The sequence below is a fragment of the Centroberyx affinis genome, unplaced genomic scaffold (assembly GCF_046629955.1).
Source record: "Centroberyx affinis isolate AG114_WGS23_722 - 3 ecotype Tasmania unplaced genomic scaffold, CSIRO-AGI_Caff_v1 ptg001038l_1, whole genome shotgun sequence".
Taxonomy (NCBI): domain Eukaryota; kingdom Metazoa; phylum Chordata; class Actinopteri; order Beryciformes; family Berycidae; genus Centroberyx; species Centroberyx affinis.
In genome coordinates this window covers 25,622-44,581 of record NW_027279595.1, presented here as the reverse complement: position 1 = coordinate 44,581, position 18,960 = coordinate 25,622, and the positions used below count along the sequence as shown (strand labels likewise).

General features: G+C 41.7%; 3 protein-coding genes across 7 annotated transcripts in view; 1 reads left to right on the top strand and 2 right to left on the bottom strand.

The window, feature by feature from the left end:
* Positions 1-7,314, bottom strand: part of LOC139647052 (lysine-specific demethylase 6A-like) — a 50,135-nt gene extending 42,821 nt beyond the window's left edge. For all 3 annotated transcript variants that reach the window (XM_071522873.1, XM_071522874.1, XM_071522875.1), the window contains exons 1-2: positions 6,853-7,314; positions 6,652-6,715 (exon numbers count right to left, since the gene is read on the bottom strand). In XM_071522873.1, the coding sequence (XP_071378974.1) occupies positions 6,652-6,715; positions 6,853-7,028 (240 nt within the window). In that variant the 5' untranslated portion in view covers positions 7,029-7,314. The remainder of the gene's footprint in view (positions 1-6,651; positions 6,716-6,852) is intronic.
* Positions 7,315-7,843: 529 nt separating this feature from the next.
* On the top strand, positions 7,844-13,101 carry LOC139647050 (FUN14 domain-containing protein 1). 3 transcript variants are annotated; one of them, XM_071522871.1, is made up of 6 exons: positions 7,938-7,962; positions 8,333-8,335; positions 8,497-8,662; positions 9,715-9,790; positions 10,758-10,886; positions 11,632-13,101. In XM_071522871.1, the coding sequence occupies exons 1-6, from the start codon at positions 7,938-7,940 to the stop codon at positions 11,707-11,709; spliced, it is 477 nt and encodes a 158-aa protein (XP_071378972.1). In that variant the 3' UTR covers positions 11,710-13,101. The 3 variants fall into 3 exon arrangements, with proteins under 3 accessions (XP_071378971.1, XP_071378970.1, XP_071378972.1); XM_071522870.1 differs by lacking the exon at positions 8,333-8,335 and having other exon boundaries at positions 7,844-7,962; XM_071522869.1 differs by lacking the exon at positions 8,333-8,335 and having other exon boundaries at positions 7,844-7,962; positions 10,758-10,892.
* A 1,165-nt stretch (positions 13,102-14,266) lies between these two features.
* On the bottom strand, positions 14,267-18,747 carry cenpl (centromere protein L). Its single transcript, XM_071522872.1, has 5 exons — positions 18,713-18,747; positions 17,092-17,266; positions 16,024-16,278; positions 15,194-15,787; positions 14,267-14,934 (listed from the first exon to the last, which is right to left on the bottom strand). The coding sequence occupies exons 1-5, from the start codon at positions 18,727-18,729 to the stop codon at positions 14,860-14,862; spliced, it is 1,116 nt and encodes a 371-aa protein (XP_071378973.1). The 5' UTR covers positions 18,730-18,747; the 3' UTR covers positions 14,267-14,859.
* Between the last annotated feature and the right edge of the window lie 213 nt (positions 18,748-18,960).

The window sequence follows — 18,960 nt, the reverse complement described above, 5'->3', positions numbered from 1 at the left end:
TGCCAAGTTTTTGAGACGTATAGTTGAATCTCAAAAGCATCTAAACGGCATACAGGTGTTACTACTCCTATGGTCAACCAATGTTTGTGAATATGAATAATTCTCTTGCCACAAAGCTAGGGACCAGCAGACCAAGTCTCTGATTGGTAAGGTCATCAAGAGTTAAAACCTGGACTCCACTGGCACTATATAGGAGGCCCAGGGCATGTTTCAATTTTAGTTCACTCTAGTGCCAACAGAGATGAAACTTTTAACTCTTGTGTTTCTAGCTATGGAAGCCATTTGTTCTTATACACCTAAGTGAGAAAGGCTGTCAAATCAGCACTTACAGACCCTAAGAAGTGGAAGTGCGAGATAAGATCTACAAAATGATGCATCTTTCGTTTAAATCAGAGAATAAATGAGAAAGCTATGACTTGATAAATGTTCTTCTGCTGTGACACATTTGAGAAAATGCCTTTCAAAGCTTTGCTAGTTTTGAACTCCCACTCAGTGTATTTCTATGGTAGCATGCATATATTCCCAACAGCAAGAACTATATAAAATGCAATTTGCACAGCAGAGGGGTTTTCGCATTTCCATCAACTTAACATGACATCCTGACACGTTATCCAAATAGGCCACTGATTTCTGATTTCCCCATTACTCCAAACCTATTCCAACATTTAGACCTGCATGTGTTACTTATTATCATAGAGATGCAAGTTAGGACTGTGATTATCAAAACAATAAGGTAACCATAGCAAGCATACAGGAAGCTAGCATCACAGGAGCTGGCTGGCTAGCTAACCGATCTGAGCAAATAAGCAGACACATTGAAGTTGTCATAATCTTACAGAATAGACGTGTTTTACTTTAAGGAAATTCAATGTACAAATCTGTAAAGTGTTGCTGTGCATCAACAACAACTTTTTAAACACTACTATTAATAACAGTATTTAATCGCTCAATATGGATAAAAGGATATCCTAAACTGATTTATCACAATAATTACATGACAAGGCTGGAATATTTCTTGTCAAGCTGACACTGGTTAATGACTACTAGCCAGCCAGCTATGTCTCACTTTCCTCTCCTCTCTGTCCATTAGGGCTAAATCACAAAATGATGAAATTACAATATTAACCCCTGAATTTGAAAAGCAGCTGGATTTTTACAGAGGGAACAGTATATCAGACAGCCTACTAAACCTGTTGTGGTGCTGTGCATAATTTGTCTTGTAAATCAAGTTGCAATTCAGAGAAAATTGTCATTGTATTAAACCCTAAGCACTGGCACCTCACACTCAAAATTCACCTTGCACAGAATTTGAGCCAGGATGGTTTTAGAGGAGGTCACATTGGCCCCCCACTACATATCTAGAGGGTCAATGCCTTGAGGGGTCAACAGAAAACAATGATCTAGAGACTACCACAACACAAACTAATGCATATATCACCTAGTGAATATACTGCATTGCCACTTGAAATTAATAAATTAAGGATATTTATGGAATAGCTACTCAAAATGCTGCCTTTGAACTAGAGAGAAAACAACAACACATAGCTCATGCTAGGGCTGGGTGTCATTTGGAGATTTCTGTTGCCAATACCAGTATTGGTACAGTGAATTAAGTACAGATACCAAACAATATCTTTTTCAATACTCTGTGCTAATGATAGGGATGTGCAAAAACAGGATCGTGAGGATGTGTAAATGTTGTTTGTATTATTTTTGTACTTTTATTCATGCCTGGTAAATATTTTGCCAAAATGCAAACCAAACGGAGAATGAAACAGCACTGATGCACTGCAAGCCTTTCCCCCGACACAATGTCCTCAGCCATCAGAGATGTCTGATTGGGCGATGTGACGATGTGTAAATGTTGGACATCGAACAACCCGAGACAGAAGGGCCTCCCACCAGCAGGGTCTGCCTGGGTGGTTGCGACATCACATGGGAGAGAGCGCAGGGGACGAGACTAGTGCTGGTAGTGGCAGCTGGGTGGCTTTTGGCTTGAAATATAACCATCACATTCCCTTAGTTTGCTCTTTCTTAGATGAAACATAGATTAAATAAAGTGAAACAAAATGTGTCATGCAGCTTGTAGTAGCAGCAGCAAGGCCACTGTTGGCTTGTTGTGTTTGACTTGGACTCAATATCGCATTGATCACATTGCATTAAACATGCACAGAAGCAGAGTTTGTTTTTCTGAGTTGTGTTGGAATGGGTTGTGTGTCTGGCATGTAGCCAGTAGCCATGCAGGTTAATGTACAGCATGTTGCTGCCCTGCCAATCACAAGTAAAGCTGAACACAAAAACACTGCTAGCGACTGGCTGAGAAGAGCAACAATGAAAGGGATTTCTCCGGAATCTCAATTGAGCGTGCTGACCAAATTCCACCAGGACATTTTATATTTAGGGGGCGCGGCTTTGATCAAACCCCGCCGGCATGATGGTCAATGGGCAGCTGAGCCCTTTTTAGCCCTTCTTATTTTCCATGTGTATAGGTTGCATTCAAAATTGCAATAAGGACTAGCTGAAGTATCTTCAAGATTGCTATTTTCTGACAAAAAAAAAAAGGGGGGAAAAAACTCCAACAGCCAAAATGACAAAAAGTGTGCCCTTGCCAAAAATGGGCCGGTGCCACGAATGCCTTGATGATTCACAGTGTGCCACAAAAACAGGACTGCCCTGCCAAAGACAATAGGAATGACAAGTAGCCTGCTTTATGGTTTAGAGTGAATTTTCCCTCCTTGAAGTAGATGGTCAAGGTATAAATATCTGTGACTTGTTTACTTTGGGAGCAAGAAAACAGAATCAACTGATGCAAATAAATTGAATAAACCTCTTCATGCAATTAATCAAACACAACTGCAACACCAAATTGTGACACACCAAGACATACTGTGTTCATGTGTAGCTTAATGGGCGGAGAACAGCACTAACACTGCCAGGGTGAGGGGATCAATTCCCACTGGACCACCCTAACTAAAAATTTTGATATTCATTTTGGATAAAGGAATCCAACAAACAGTAGGCTATGTTATATTACATATAAATAGTATGAGCCATTACTGTGATAAACTCCTTGCAAGTGCAGTGCACAAGATTTGTTAACAGTCAGGTCCAACAGACGTAAATTAAATACCATTTATGTTCTACATTAGGCTACCCAGTGTGAAAACAGTCATACATCAACACTGCACACATTTTTAATGTAAAAAAAAATAGTCCAGGAGACCTCAAGTAGAAGATTTGTCTTTCTTCTACTTAATCTAAGTCTACGTCATTGCCACCTAGTTATTGGTGGTGATACAGTGACCCAGTTCTGTCAGAAATGTTGAACCCACGGTTATCTGGTGTAGATAGCGGTGCAACAGAGCTGCAACACGGCCGTCGCAAAGTGCCAGACAGGGAAGTCACTCAAAACTAATAAAGCTGTAGAAGGATAGCGAGTCATAAAATGCATCACGCCTAGAAAAACAATTGAAATATTTGGCAAGCAACGGAGAGAGGCAGGTAATGATGACAGTGTATAAAATCAGAATCAAACAGAATCAAATACAGAATGTCTGAAATGTTAGTCTGAGATTAATCGCCTGTGATGCCACATTCTGGGTCATGTGCCGTTTTGTTTTCATGAGTACTCCTCAGGTGAAGACACAAGAAAACCTATGAAGACTCATAGTGTCATAGAAAGACATTCTTTAACGCAATTAGGGAGTGTTTACACTGGCAGATAATGTTCAATAAAGCCAAGCAAGACTTAGGCCTATAGGTTTGCTTTCTGTTTGTACTGACACTGATAATGAAAATAACTGTTTATTTGCCTCTAGAAACAAATAGTTAAAATAATATGTTAATATAGTACACCTAAGCTATAAAGTTGTCAATAAGCAATATTCATAATAGTCTTATTGTGTTCTACACAATTTACTGGTCCAGTTTGAGCATGAGACCTATGCTATATAATGTGTGCTGCTCACCTGACTAAACTTTGCTAAGAACATAGGTAGGGTTACGGTTAATATCAAGTCCATAAACAGAGAAGACTTGTGCACACTTGGATCAATGTCCTTATAAAGGTCTTGCAGATGGAAAGCTAGTGATAATTATGAGAATTGCATCGATGTAGGTATGCAGACATTGTTAGGAAGAGATGTTACATAACCACTCTGAAAGTTTGAGGTTCAGATAAGCAAAGACAACAGTTACTGTAACATGCCTAATAAACAAAATATACTGCAATGTAAACATTTTCTAGTAATTTTTAATTTAGGATAAAAAAGGCTATACTATCCTCCAAAACAATTGCTATCTGAAGAAATAATTTTCTGTTTATTCCACTGTCCACAAGTGAATTTCTTTAACACATTGCAGCATACGATATTAAAATTGATCTGAGCAAAGAAAAAAGACAAAAGGAGTCTAGAAACCTATAGGCTAAATCTACATTGACAACAAATACATTTATAAAACTGCATCATGTCAAGTTTGTTGTCCACAACACAAAGCTTGCATCAAGATGTGTGGGGTGAATGGATGCACATGACTAAGTGAGGAAGAACCAGTGGGGTACACACATTTTCCACGCTTGCAGATTCCCATCCAGTCCACAGATTTTTACATTATCAGTCAAGCAAATCTAAACATCTCACACACTTGGTGTTTTCGTTAGCCTGTCATGCCGTCAGCTATGTTTGCTGCTACACACGTGACTAGCGTCACTGTTAGACTGCAAAATGGTCAGAATGAATATCTTCACAATGATAAAAGGCTTACAGGCTGCGAGTGAACTGTACGGGCGACAGTGCCCAGATGACCTGTGTGCATCTATACCACGGTATAAAACAGTGGGGCTGCATTAGGGCTCCGCACCACTCCCTGTAGAGCAAGATCTGTTTTATACCATTGTGAAACGTCACTGCCACCAAATACCCACCAATGCCGCATTCATTCTTTAAGACACAGGAAGTGTTCGAATCCAACAATTTCCACACTAAGAACAAACTACATGTTGTGCGAATGACATGCAAAAGTCTTGTATACACGCTGCTAACAGCAAACCAATTGCACAAGGCCTGAAGGTGACCAACCAGCCTTCTCATCGTGACAGGGTATGTTTGTTTTGACGCTATGGGCGAGCTTGTTTTCATGCCAGTGTACCCATACAGGGCAGTAAACAACTGATTGAAATTGTCCTGTTTGGTAAAACAACAAATTATGCACCCATTTTCTGGACTAGGTTAAACAATTCTGCAAAGGAGAAAGTAAGGGAAAGAATAAGATGCTGATAAACTTGCTCTACTATGAATTGGGAACTGGACTGTTTGAGTGAAGACTACTGCCCGTGTTGTATAGTACATCATCCATATTATCTAATAAGTCTATCTAGCTCTACTGCTTTACGCTTTGTCTGTGCAGCTAGATGAGCCCACTTCCTAGGTATCCCACACCACCTAGCGAGCAGATTTTGAGTCGTGGATGGCCCCTAAAACCATGAGCTGTCAACAGCACCATCTTTTTGGATCTAGGGTGCAACACAAATGCACAAGGGGTGCGTTTTGCTCTTTGTTAGCCGTGCACGGTGTTACCTACAGGTTGATCGTGCCCGTATAACACGCAGCTTGCTAGCTGGGGTTCATGGAGAACACATGCAGAGCCAGAGAGGGGCAATGAAAACTGTAAACAAAGGACTCTGACACCACTTAAGTCGGGCTGAGAAACACATCATTGCAAACGGTCGGGAACTGAGAAATAAACGCAAACCCGCTTCGACTAGAAGTAAAAGCTTTGAGGCAACATATTCATATCAAATTGGGTATATAGCTATCGGTGTCACTCCGCCATGTCCCGCCATCTTGGACAGGCAGCCAGCCATTAACGTTACTTGTAACGTTTATCAACTCGTTCACATTGACTTGAGTATCCACACTGAAAATAACCAGAATCCATCTTATAGTCCATTCAGTAGAGCGATGCAGTGTCACAACACACACTGACACAGCGGCCAAGACACTAACGTTACAACACTGTAAGTGCACATACAACGCAACTGCTACTTGGCACTAACCTTACCAGCTAAACGGGCAAGCTGTAGTCGCTGCACCCTGGAAGAAAGCTATACTTCCAACTAACGTTACACATTCAGATACTTCTGTGTTCATAGCTTAATATGAGAGTCTAGTAATAAATCATTTCAAGACAACATAAAGTTTCCTCATTAATAGTGCAATGTTTCCAAAGAGTGCTACACAAAACCGTGACGACGTTGTGTTATGGGTGATGCATTTGCAAGCGCACGAAACTGAGTTGTACAGAATAGCTACCCAGCTAACCGGGAAGGGCGGCTGCCTAGCAAACATTAACCAACGTTAGTTAAAAAAGAGAACCGTGGCTAGTTGGCTAGCTTGGATAGCGACGCTGCGTAGCCGCAGGTGCAGGGTCGCTGTTCATCGGAGGATTGTAGCTAGCAAGTTAGCTGACTGGCTAAAGAGGGGCTGCGGCTAACTGGCCTTGCTCTCCTCAGCGAGTGGGCCTTGTACACTCAGACTGGTTAGCTAGTTTGACAGCAAATACGCCGCCCTGTGTGATAGTTGAGGGGTCGGTGTATGTCTTGTGGACCGCGGTCCTGCTTGGTTGCAAGATAGGTCCAGTTAGATTTGCTACCTTCATCAGCAGGGCCTTCGTTCTGGCGCCATCTTCATGAAGCCTCTGAAATCCAAACAGTGAGCTGCAAGCAAGAAGACAACATAGGCGGCTCAGTATCACTTGCAGAGCGACTCAGATAATTTTTCGACATGCAAACAAAGAAAACAATTTAATTTCAAAAGGAACGTTTCGGTGTGTGTACGGGGCTGCTGTTCCGACCTGTCAATCCCGGCCAAACTGTCCCTCTCCTGGGCTGTCAGTGTCGGAAAGTCCTCCTCGGTTTCACTCGCTTTTCCCGCCGCCATTTTCTTTTCCTCATCACCACCAGAAGCCGAGCCGAGACTCCGAGCAGCAGCGCAGGCAGCAACGGCGAGCGACACACCGCACGATTGCATGGAAAATCGCGACGCGGGGACGAACGGTTTGCTCCGCCGAATCAAACAAGAAAAACTGAAAAAAACAAAACGATCAAAAACTTTTTTTCCTGGAGGAAAAGATGCGATTCGATATAGTAAATCCTTTCGGGGGGACAGAAGCGCTCTCCGGGTAGCTCCTCAAACGTCACATTTTTCAACACAAAGTGATATTGTGTCTCTATTTAAATGCGAATTACTGAGTACAGTATCCAAGAAGTATGTATTTGACAATAAAATCCGTTACAGCCACGAAGATAAAGTTGTTATAATTGTGTCACCCAAGCGAACCCACGCGCCGCTCTAGCCACGCCCTCTCGTCCCTCTTCAGCCAATGGGAGCATCCGGACCCCACCATATGACTTCTCTTGCTATATGATTTTTTGTCTTAAATATTCATATTCTCTCTGCAAACCACTCATCTATATTCCGCGATTATTCTGGAAGCATTATTGCAAAAATTATTTGCTGGCGGAATGTGTCCGTGGTTCCTGTCCATTGCTGTGCATTGAAATGCTAAAACAACTTTTTTCCACTGTCGAAAGCCATAATTTTCATACGTTAAAAATTAAGCTCATATGTAATAAGTATTGACAGTTGGTTGTCAGTTTTTCTACACAAACTGGTCAAACGATGACTGCAATGCATCACTGCAATATTCGTGCCTTTCACACCATGCAGTCTCTCTAAACACTTTTTTAAGTCCCATCATAATTCTGCGAGATCTTTCCCATGTGGGCAGAAGTTGCAACATTTAAGTAATACAGTAGCTAAATTGCTGAGACTAATCAAACCAGATCAAAGCATTATAACTGACGTGGCAGAGCATCATACAGAGTGGGCGGGGCCTAGTATTGTCAACATCCTGGTGACACAACCAGCTTCTCCAAAATGGCGGAGGTGGACCACAGAGAAGGTTAGTGACTTTGTTTGGTAGCAAGACCGGCGTAATGGCTCCGTTTAAAAGAATAATTGAAAACGTTTTACACCTAGGTTTATGAACTTGTGATCTGGCCATTAAATCGACGCTAAAGACGTCCGGACGGGAGTCTCAGTGTTTATTATATTGGCTTGGTAGCCATTTAACGCTAGCCAGCTAACATTAGCTAGCCATTTCATTTATATGGTAGTATCTAATTTAAAAAATAATCAAGTTGCAGGGCGGGTGGTAGCTGGACGGCTGTTATAAATATTTGAAAGGTCACTGTGGCAATTTGGTTTTATACAACTACGTGTGGAGCCCTAGCAAAGTAACTGAATCATTTTGGAGCGCGTTCATGTGGGAGCGGGTGCGCGTAATGTGTTGTTTGGGTGAGGTGATGTGCAGCAGTACATATTTGTTTGATGGCTGTCTACACATGGAGGGGCCTAGTTCTGACGGACCAGTGGTGCTGCTAAGTAGGGTACTAACTCACTTTTTTGTTTTTATACATAATTTTCCTCATGGCAGGTCAGGACGAGCCAGAGAGTGAGGATGAGGTTTATGAGGTCGTGGACCTGACAGAATATGCCCGGAGGCACCAGTGGTGGAGCAGGGTGTTTGGGAACAACTCTGGCCCGATCGCTGAGAAGTATTCCGTGGCCACACAGATCATGATGGGAGGGGTCACTGGCTGGTAAGGCTTGGGGAGCTGTTCATGTGTCACGTTACACACACTTCAATCATTTCCTGCTTTGAAACAATGCTTCAAGTCAAGAACCAAAATCTTGCTGTATCTTGAAAGTGACAAACAAGGTTTCACATATCACACCAAAGATTTGCATGATTCACGTAATTCAAAGCATTTGAGAAACTGACACTCAAATAGTTTACTATCTTTTAAGGAAATTATGTCTTATACCTTTAAAAATGACCAAGATAAATAAACTGCTACAGGTTATTTGTTTCTGATGAGGAGCAAACTGTACACTCAAGGCCAAACTCTTGTCTGTAATTCATGTGAAAACATAGTAATGAAAAACACTGAGCAGATGGACAGTTTGTACTCATTTATTAAGTCGACCAGGTAGAGCCAGAGGTATGCCTGTTGGAAATGTAATATTATGGTCAAGTAAATGTGGCATGGAGGAAGGTTTGGTTTTGTTATTATTTGGGATTGTCCTATTTTTGTCGCATTACTAAAATAGCACAGTAAGTAGCATTATATCAATTGTGCGAGGCAGCTGTGAGTGTCAGCTTTTATTTCTCTTGGTCACAAGCAGTGTCCAGTCAATCGCTAGTCAACTGTCCATGTTCTGACTAGTTGTCTTGACAGGCTGAGGCACACATACACACACACTAATTTATTAATGCAGCCATGGGCCATAGCCTGTGGCCCGTCATGTAGCTGAACAGGACCGTTAATAGTAGAACAAGCTGCTTGAAAAGACCTAACACTAAAACACTTAAGCATGCACATAACATAATGAAATTATAGGAAAAAAGCAATGATTTAACATTAATTAATTAATGTAGATGTGTCCAAAGTGTCAAATATATGATATAGAGCCAAAAAGTCCTAAAAACCCTGACATTGTTCATCATTGTCTGTGTTTTGACCCAGATGAGCCAAGATTACATTGCAACCATCCATCTGTCAGTCAACTGGTTGATCAAAGAGCTTAATCAACATTGTTGATTGGTTCAGTCAAATAAGGAACACTCCCTCCCTTCTTCTCCCACATCCAGGTGTGCAGGTTACCTCTTCCAGAGAGTTGGGAAGATAGCTGCTACTGCTGTCGGCGGAGGGTTCCTCTTGTTACAGGTGAGAATACTGTAGCATAATGTTTCTATATAGTCATAGTGCATCATTTGACACGGCTATAGTGTCTTGAGTGATAAACACAGAGCATCATTTGTGAGATTCACATTTTAACAACTACATTGACGACTGAAGATGCCAGCTGGCCGGCATAATGCGAGGCTGGTCCTCTCTACGGCAGAAAGACTGGCATTGTTTGTCAGCTGGCTATAGATGGACACGGCCCATCTGGGTACATATGGGGCGCAGCTAACTCAGTCCCGATGCTACAACTCTGTTGATTTGCCTTAAAATTACAATGCAGTTAATTCTTACCATTTCACCATCTTAAAACACCAGAGACAGCCAGTTAACAGGTTGAATAAAAGACAAAATAGATGTTTAGATTTGGTTCAACAGCAATCTTATTCAAAGAAAAGCATCCACGCATAAAACTGAAGAGATGGCCAGCCTACTAGAGCGAATCAGATAAGAGAGAAAAGAAGAAAATCAGAACCGATGGTGTCTCCTACCGATATGATTAAAAGGTTGATGCCTACACTTATAAAACCAATGCAGGCATTAAAGTAAACCACATTATAGGTTTCTATTAAAACTATGAGTCATTTTAGGACCTCAGCCTACAAAAATAGTTATAGAGTCATCTGTGGTTTTGAAATCTTGGCTGATGAATTGTGAATTCAATCTTTATTGTCCCTTAATGGGGATTTCTTGCAGACAGGGTCTACAGTAAAAACACACAGTAAGAACGTATAACAGAAGCAATAAAACACATAATATTAAGTCAACATTACAAATCACCACAACATACTGCAATATACTGTAGACAAACTTCAGTTGATGAGACCAGACAAGGAGTCAGTTGCTCAATAGAGTGCAATAAAAGGTTGCTTATTAGTGTGTACGTTATTGTGCAAGCATAACATGCTACATTAGAAGACAATTTTGAGCACCAGGTCTTTTTCCGCAGATCGCCAATCACAGTGGCTACGTGCAGGTGGACTGGAAGAAGGTGGAGAAGGATGTGAACAAAGCAAAGAAGCACCTGAAGAAGAAAGCAAACAAAGCAGCCCCCGAAATAAACTCTTTCATTGAGGAGGTAAAGGTACCTGTAACAAAGCTTCATTTCTTCATTTTTATCTCCTTACTGCTCCCCATGCATGAGATTGAATGTTTAAAAAAATTAATCCAATATTTCTAATTTGCATTCTTTCTGTACAATAGAAAAAAACTAGTCAAGCACTATATTTATTTTAGGTGTGGGTATTAATTATAATATGTTTATTGTGAAAATGTCTAACATTTTTTTGATGTCTTGTCTTTTGTGGAGGGGGTTTATTGCTCGATTCACAATAAACCAGTAATGCCCTCTAGTGTGCAGTTAGCTGTTATTACACCCACTACCTGTGACACAGGAGGCTGTAGAGAGATGGTGTATACTAGTATGGATGTTTTTCTTACTACATGTCCTCACTTAATCAACCACGCTAGAGAACTAAAGGGCACAAGCATGTTTGCTCAGGATTTTCCAGTTTACACTTTGGGCATGTAGCGGATACTCTTATCTAGAGTGACTTATATCAGGTGCAAAAGTTTTTGTTTTTTTTAATCCATGGAAAGGTGACTTAGTGTGCATGCTCCTTTTCAGCAATGCCCTGCTTAACGCTCAAACAGTTACACCCATTCAGAGCTGAGAGTCTTCTACTGTTGGCTACTGAGCAGCTCCTTTACAGCAACTGGGCATTTCTCAGGTTTTACTTAGATTTTCCCAGTCTGTCTAACTCTATGGTCTGAGCTGTTGGTCTTCTCCGCTCACTCTCCTGCTTTTCCCTCCCTTCTTCTAGGCCACAGACTTTATAAAGAGGAACATCGTCTTGTCCAGCGGGTTCGTCGGTGGCTTCTTCCTGGGCCTGGCCTCCTAAAGCTGCTGCACATGCTGCAGTCAACATTTACTGTGAATCCAGTCACTACATAGGATGTTGTCATTTTCCTCTCCGTTGTTTACCTCTCTGCCAAAAGCGTGCATTGATTCTCTCTTTATTTTATTTTTTTTGGTGAACTGAACCAGGGTTTTTGAGTTTAGAGCATGATCTGTTGTGACAATGGTATTATCACTTCTTCCATTCTTCATTGCACCAATCCAGGCTAATTATTTCCTATGGGGGGGACTGAGTGCACATTATGAAGGGGAGGTACAGTAGAGATTGGGGTGCTTGGATTGTACTGTGAAAAAAGCCTCCCACCTCTCTACTGTCAGACCTATCATGGACTTGTGCCAGACTGCTGAATATGTCAAGCTGCCACAAACTTAATGCAGGTTCCTCTTTGCTTTTTCAACACTGATCCGATTCTAGATTGTCCATCCCCTTGTTTGCTGGTGGATGCTGATCTCGGATCAGTAAAACTCGGCCTGTGTAGGCACCCTTGTAAATATATAGCCAATCCCTCTGAGAGCTGTAAATAAACACACAAGAGTAAATATTAAACAGAGGATATGTGGATGGCAGCAGGGTGGGAAGTTATCACCAGACCTCAGCCCAGTGCTTGGATGTTTTTTTAATGCGGCTGCTAGGTTTGTCTGTTTCACAAGCCATGTCAGCAGGTTAGAGTTTATGAAATTGGCGATACTGTGGCTGGGAGATGAAAAGTCAGTTTTCCACCCTGAACTGGACTTCTAACCAATATACGACACATATCATTAGCATAAATCACAACTCTAAACTCAATGTTAAATATAATGTGTGACTTTTCTCTACTTAACTACAGCGAGTACGGGGACTTAATACAGAGAGTATTCCTTTATTACTGTAATCCTCAACCCCATTATGCCCTTTAATTACTGGCCTAGCATCTGCTGTGCCCTAATTACCACCATCACACGCTAGACGCCAAAAGAGACACCAGTCCTGTCATTAAGGGGCATAATGGAGCACCAGTTGTGATTCCTGCACCTTTGCTTTTGTCATTGTACAATTAGAAGTGTCAGTGTAGCAATAAGAGAACAGCCATGCTGCCGAGTCATGTGTCATCAGATTAATCATCTAGATAGGACATGCACAGTTACAAGTGCAGTTAAGTTGCTTACGAGTTGCTTATTTTTTTTGGCCTTTTTCTAACAGTGCAATATAACGTTCCAGATGTAAGATGTATGTTTCTGTTGAAGTGCTAGTTACGTCTCTTACTGGCGTTTTTTTATGTTCATATTTCCACAGTGTTATTTAATTTTATTATTTTGAAAACCTTAACTGAACTGTATGAATTGGGTTGGTTGTCTCTTTTGAAATAAAGTTGCCTGGTTTTGTTTTGAGTAACAATACAAAAGACTGAATAAATTAATTTCTAGTTGTTGGGATGAAAGAATTTGATTTTTGCAAAGCAAACATGTTTTTCTTGGGAAAATATCTATCACTTCATGGGTGCATAGTTGTAGTTGCTAACAAGTTAATTATTGTATCTGAAGTTTAAAAAATTTTAAAAAATTTACTTCATCCTTGTGTGTGTGGGAGGGTGCAAACTCACCACTTGCACTGTAACTGAATTTGGTAAAAGAAAAAAAACTTGTCAGAGTAGAGAGAACGGAAAGAGGAAGAAATGAAGGTTTCCAGTACAGGGCCAAGCCAGCCAGGCCTTCTAAATAATATATCTACCTGACCACATATAATGCAATGCAAACCCTATGTTATTATCAAATGAATCAAAACAGTAGTTAGCAGACTTTGCCAATATAAATTTTAAGCCAAGTCAAAATATTGAGAATTCTTGCAATGCACATGTGCAATGGTAAGTTTCTTGGTGGCCCTAATAAAATAAAACATTTAAGATTTTTCATAGGGAGTGGTGGCCTGCAAATGATTTCCATCAAATGCAAAGTCACTATGGAATGATAATCCCATTTGGCAAAAACATGCAAGCCTAAAAATATATAGGCTAAAACACATGAAAACACATTATGCAATTTGACACAAAGGAAACAAATGATGCTCCCAGAGACACCCTAATGAAAAGGAACCACTGGTCAGATGGGGCCTGTTCAGCGGTCATGGATCATACTCTCACACTCACAGACTTGACTAATAGCTTCTCTGTTATGCCTTCATTACCCAAGTAGTAGTATCTCAACAAAGCTACAATGTGCTACTAACAATCATAATTAGACTTAATAAATAGAAGATTTGCACTGCTGGCTCCTTTAAGGCCTGCTCAGCAGAACAGAAATGGTGCCAGACTATGTCATGGTAATTAAACTAGTACAAATATACATGCAAAATACAGCATAATAACACTATTGAGTTCCACTCAGCAGTTCATCAACAAAATGACAACTGATACTGCTGGCTCATTGACACCCACACCATATCAGACACTTAATAAATTAACCACAAAATGAAGTTATCAGAAAAAGGGCAATTTTATAAAAATGAGTTTTCATTTGAGTCTTTGAGACAGAAGATGAATTTGCAAATCATATTTCCTCAGGCAGTTGTTCCAAAGAGAGTGTATCCAGCTGACAGGCAATTTACCCAGACAATTCATACACTTGTTAAACAGTGATACTTTAGTGGCATTTTATTATGAACCTGTCCAACTGTTAGTCACCACACTCATCTGTTTTTTGCTTTTATTTACAATGATAAAAAAGACAAAAAAATGTATGAACAGATGGATATTTATATATTTACAAGATGGGATGGAACTTGGCAGCAAAGTAAGCAAGGTAGACAACATGGTGAGCCACCAGGAGCAAAATGCTTTCCCCCGCTAATACTGTCAGTCATAATTGTGGCCACAAGTTTTTCTGTTTATTTGCTGTAAAAAAAAAAAAAAAAGTGTTACTATAGGGGATAAAAAAAACTCAAATAAAGATACTGTTGGTCGTGCCTTCATTAAAACTGCAAAGACTTGTAAAAACGTCTTTCACTGTTTTAAAAAACAAAAAAGGGTTTACTCTAATAAAAATACATCTGGACAAAAAACTGCATGTCCGGTCTTCCTAGGCAGTGTTTTTTTCAAATGAATGCTGCAATTGCAATATTGCATTTGCTGTTGGAGAAAAGTCTTTATTCTATTGTTATTCAGATGGGCATTTTGAGGAGGGCGCACTCTGTCAGCAGCATCAGGGTGGTGATCATGTAACTGCTGTTGGAGATCTGACAAGGAAGGAAACAAACATCAGAGCAACACCCACAGTGACAAGTTTGTGCTTGATGGTTTTCTCAGTGGTTGTAAACCAGCAAACAAAATGATTGAAACTAGAATAAACTGCTAACATTTGTTTTAGATATTCCAATCCAATCCCAGTGTGTGTGTGTGTGTGTTTTGAAGGGCATTTTCTGAAAAGAGAAATTTCTCATGTGGACATCTTTGAAAAACATTCATTAACCAGCAGCTGTTTGTGTGCGATGTTACCTTGATCCTGCCGTTGTGCTTGGCCGACCCCAGCGCTGTGGAGACCTGGTTCAGCCTTCCAGCGGACAGGTCCACCCTGAAGTGTCTGTAGAAGTGGCTCTTCAGCCCCTGCATGAACCCCGTCACCTCCTCAACATCAATGCTACCCTCCTCCTCCTCCTCCGCTCTCCCCCCTCCTCCCTCGCTCTCGTCCTCCTGCAGCTGCCGCCTCACGCTCCTCCACAGCTCCCAGGCGTCTTGGGGGTGAACGGTGTAGGTGACCTCCAGCGGCGGCGCCACCGGAAGAGTCCACGTCAGTTTGAGGTGCTGAATGCTGGACTCGGGGTGGCAGTTTGTCCATAGCGCCGCCAGCCATTGCAGGTTCACAGGGTTGATTTCCAGGGGGCCGAAGCAGCAGTCGAAGGTCCGCTGGAACCAGGATTTGACCAGGGAAGTGAGCCACTCGGCCCCGCTGCTGCAGAAGAGTGGCAGGCACACAAAGTCTTTGGGGAGCGAGTGCAGGTAGTCGGGGCTGCCGTTGACGCAGGTCAGCCAGCCGCTCCACACCAACTTCTGGGGCTCGTCCTGCCCGGCAAAAAAAGACTTCGAATGGATCTGTGGTGGGAAGACAGAGAGGGAACGGTTAGAACATTTAAAGGTGCAATGTGTAGCATTTTTAAACGTCAATATCTCATTGTCATATTAATTGTCCCGATTGGAATTGAAAAAATGTGAGTCCAAGCAGCTTGAAGCTTTTTTTTTGCCGTTCACACCGATTAGAAACATCAGATCTGTGTCAGAAACATCCGAATTGAGACACTTTTGAGCTGCAGTGTGAACCCTGCGCTGACCTGTAGGAAGACGGTCTCGGCGTCGGCGTTGGTCTCCGCCACCCCCTGCACCACAGAGAAGGAGACTCTGAAGCTGCTGTCCGTCCCCTCCACCTCCACCGCCAGGCCCTGCTGCTTCTCCGCCACGATGAACGCCGAGAGCTGCCTGGAGTAGCTCTTCAGCAGGGTGTGTCGGAACTGGTGGAGCGGCGTGACGTACGACAGCTGCCACTCCTTTTTCACCAGCAGGGCCAGCTGCTCGGGGCTCACCTTCTCCTTTAAAGGTGGAGGAGAGGAGAGGAGAGGAGAGAATGAGAGGAGATGGAAGGAGTGTTATTGAATAGGGTGGAGAGTAGAAATAAGAAAGAGGATTGAGAAAGGAGATGAGAAGGAAAGAGAGGGAAGAATGTCAACCTTGTTGAATACAAAAACTTTTATATAAATTACATTTTGATTACTCTTTTGATCCACCTCGTCACTTTTGAAGTGTTTAAGTAGACATGATGATGAATTGCATGTTGCTGTGCGTCCCTCTTCAGAAATAATAACATGCATTGATTATGGTATGTTTAATATAACATTGGTATATTTGTGATGTCAATAAGACTAGCTGCCACTGCATTTTAAATTGGGAATTGGACCCCTAACCCTAGCAGTGTTATTATGACTTAAGATTTTTTTGTACAATTTTTTACCCATTAAGCCACACAGGGATCCAGTTCAGAATCATAACTGGGATCCAAACGAATGACTAAGAGAAAAAGAGACACTGACAAACATCATGCAGCCTATTGTACATCTAAACCTATATCTAAGTTTGCCAGTGAGTGTAGCAACAGATAATAACAGACACTAGGCAGGATGAATGAGAAATTTTCACCAAGCCATTTCTAGACAATATATACATTGGAGCATAGGAGGGAATTAGAAAACAGGCAGGATGTGATCAGAACAACACAAAAAAGCAAAAAAAAGTGGGAGAAAAAGTAGGAAAACAGGAATCTTTGGGAGAACTGAATGGGGAGCTACATGTCCAACACAACTGAAATCCTGGATGAAACTTGAGTATAACAGCCTGGGCTAACTCACGGTGATACTGCGGGACTTGGGAGCTCTCCTGCTGGTGGTGAGCCTGCGTGTGGCGAGCCCCGGGGTGAAGCCCAGGTGCGAGGCCGTCCCCACACAGCTGCGGTACGACTGCCGGTAGCTCTTACTCCTGCTCCTCCTCTGGATGAGTACGCTGTTGAGAGGAGTCCTCGCCATGCTGAAAAGACACACACACACACACACACACACACACACACACACACACACACACACACACACACACACACACACACACACACACACACACACACACACACACACACACACACACTGTGACCTCTCGGTTTCCTCTGTGTTTTTTTTGTGGCAGTAGCAATAGAGATAGTGATTGTAGTGCTCACTGTAGAACTGAGCCGCTCTCAAGTGGATGCTTTGCTGTTTTTAAAGCGCTGATTCTAAACATTGGGTCAGTACTTACAGCTGAATTGTGGTGAAATATACATTTCCACAGCCCACCTTTTCTAGCAGGAGTGGCACTTCACTTTCTCTGGTGGTGACACATCAGTTCTGAATGAATAACAGACTCACTGTGTTGAAAATACCCTGCCTACTTGCAATGCTGCAACCACATTCTTACATGGCGAGTGTCTGTAATCTGTAATTTTTATATGATTTACCCCCCCCCCCTTCCATAAAAACATATCAGATTCTTCACAAAATGCAAAAATGCATCTAACCTAGTTTTTATATATGTGTCAAGTTAAATTCCCTCTCTTTCCATAAGAGCATATCATCAATCAGATGTCCATACTATCAGCCTCAGTACAATTTAGCAATGTAGTGGGTCTCCACGGTGTTTTTTTTGCATCCTGATGGGTGGGGAAACAGTCACACCAAGAAGCTAACATAAGATAAGATAGCACTTTATTAATCCCCTTGGGGAAATTCAGGAAGTTATTGAGCAGGCAGACTGGAACTGTGGTAAAAGGGCCTCTATCTTGTAAAGATTTCACTTATTTAAATTAGCCTGCACTAGTTCATAATAGTGAGTCTACGTTACATAGCCTGAGGAACCATAGGCTGTTCTTTCTTGTTTGGACACATGCACCGAAATTCATTCAAAAATATGGTAGTTTGGCGTGGCCTTGTCTATTAGCAAATGCACATGCCTGGTAAAACATGCTATTAGAACTATTAGACTTCTTGTAAATTCGGCATGTAGATACAACACCAAGCGGCACTATATTTCAATAAAATTGCAACTTAAAATGGGTTCACACTGTTCATGCCACCCTCCACGGTGTAACTTTTGGTGGAAGACGATTGCAGGAATTGAGGCGAACCAATTCTAAAAGGTGACATTTTGTTGAAGAAAGTGCTGCTTGGGGTATTGGGTGTATGCCGAATTGACAAATAAACCCTACCGATTCGTAAAAGCTCTTGTGTCATATTCTACCATTTATGTACGTTTCCCGATAAGCAAGCCAGCATTAAACGGCTAGTTAGAGTGGGTCTCTTCATGCGAGAGAGAACGAAGTATCGGGGCGAGATTAACCGTAACACATTGGTACATTAACTAGGCTAGTTAATAGAACTAGTTGTTCCAGCAAACTAAAATGCTGAAAATATAAGTGTTTGGTTATTAAATATTATAGAAATGTACCTGCCATGTCGCTCCATGTCCGAGACAACAAAACACACTGCACCCGGAAACAAATTTTGAACATCGCGCTTTCCCAGGAGTCCACGGGGTTCCGACCAGCCAATCACCGGATCATTCAACCAGGAAGTGGCATTCTGATTTTTCTGGTTACTAACCAATACAATACAAATATCGACACGATTTTATCGATCAGAGGTTATGTATTCAGTTAAATTTCGAGCGTAGCTGACCTTACATCACGTTTTCCC

What these genes read in the sequence shown, in the direction of transcription:
- LOC139647050 (XM_071522869.1), top strand. Translation starts at nt 7,938, where the DNA reads ATGGCGGAGGTGGACCACAGAGAAG. An exon ending in GGAGGTGGACCACAGAGAAG is followed by an intron (nt 7,963 to 8,496) that starts GTTAGTGACTTT and finishes TCCTCATGGCAG; the next exon opens with GTCAGGACGAGCCAGAGAGT. An exon ending in ATGGGAGGGGTCACTGGCTG is followed by an intron (nt 8,663 to 9,714) that starts GTAAGGCTTGGG and finishes TCCCACATCCAG; the next exon opens with GTGTGCAGGTTACCTCTTCC.
- cenpl (XM_071522872.1), bottom strand. An exon ending in CCGAGACCGTCTTCCTACAG is followed by an intron (nt 15,788 to 16,023) that starts GTCAGCGCAGGG and finishes TTCCCACCACAG; the next exon opens with ATCCATTCGAAGTCTTTTTT. An exon ending in AGCACAACGGCAGGATCAAG is followed by an intron (nt 14,935 to 15,193) that starts GTAACATCGCAC and finishes CTTCCTTGTCAG; the next exon opens with ATCTCCAACAGCAGTTACAT.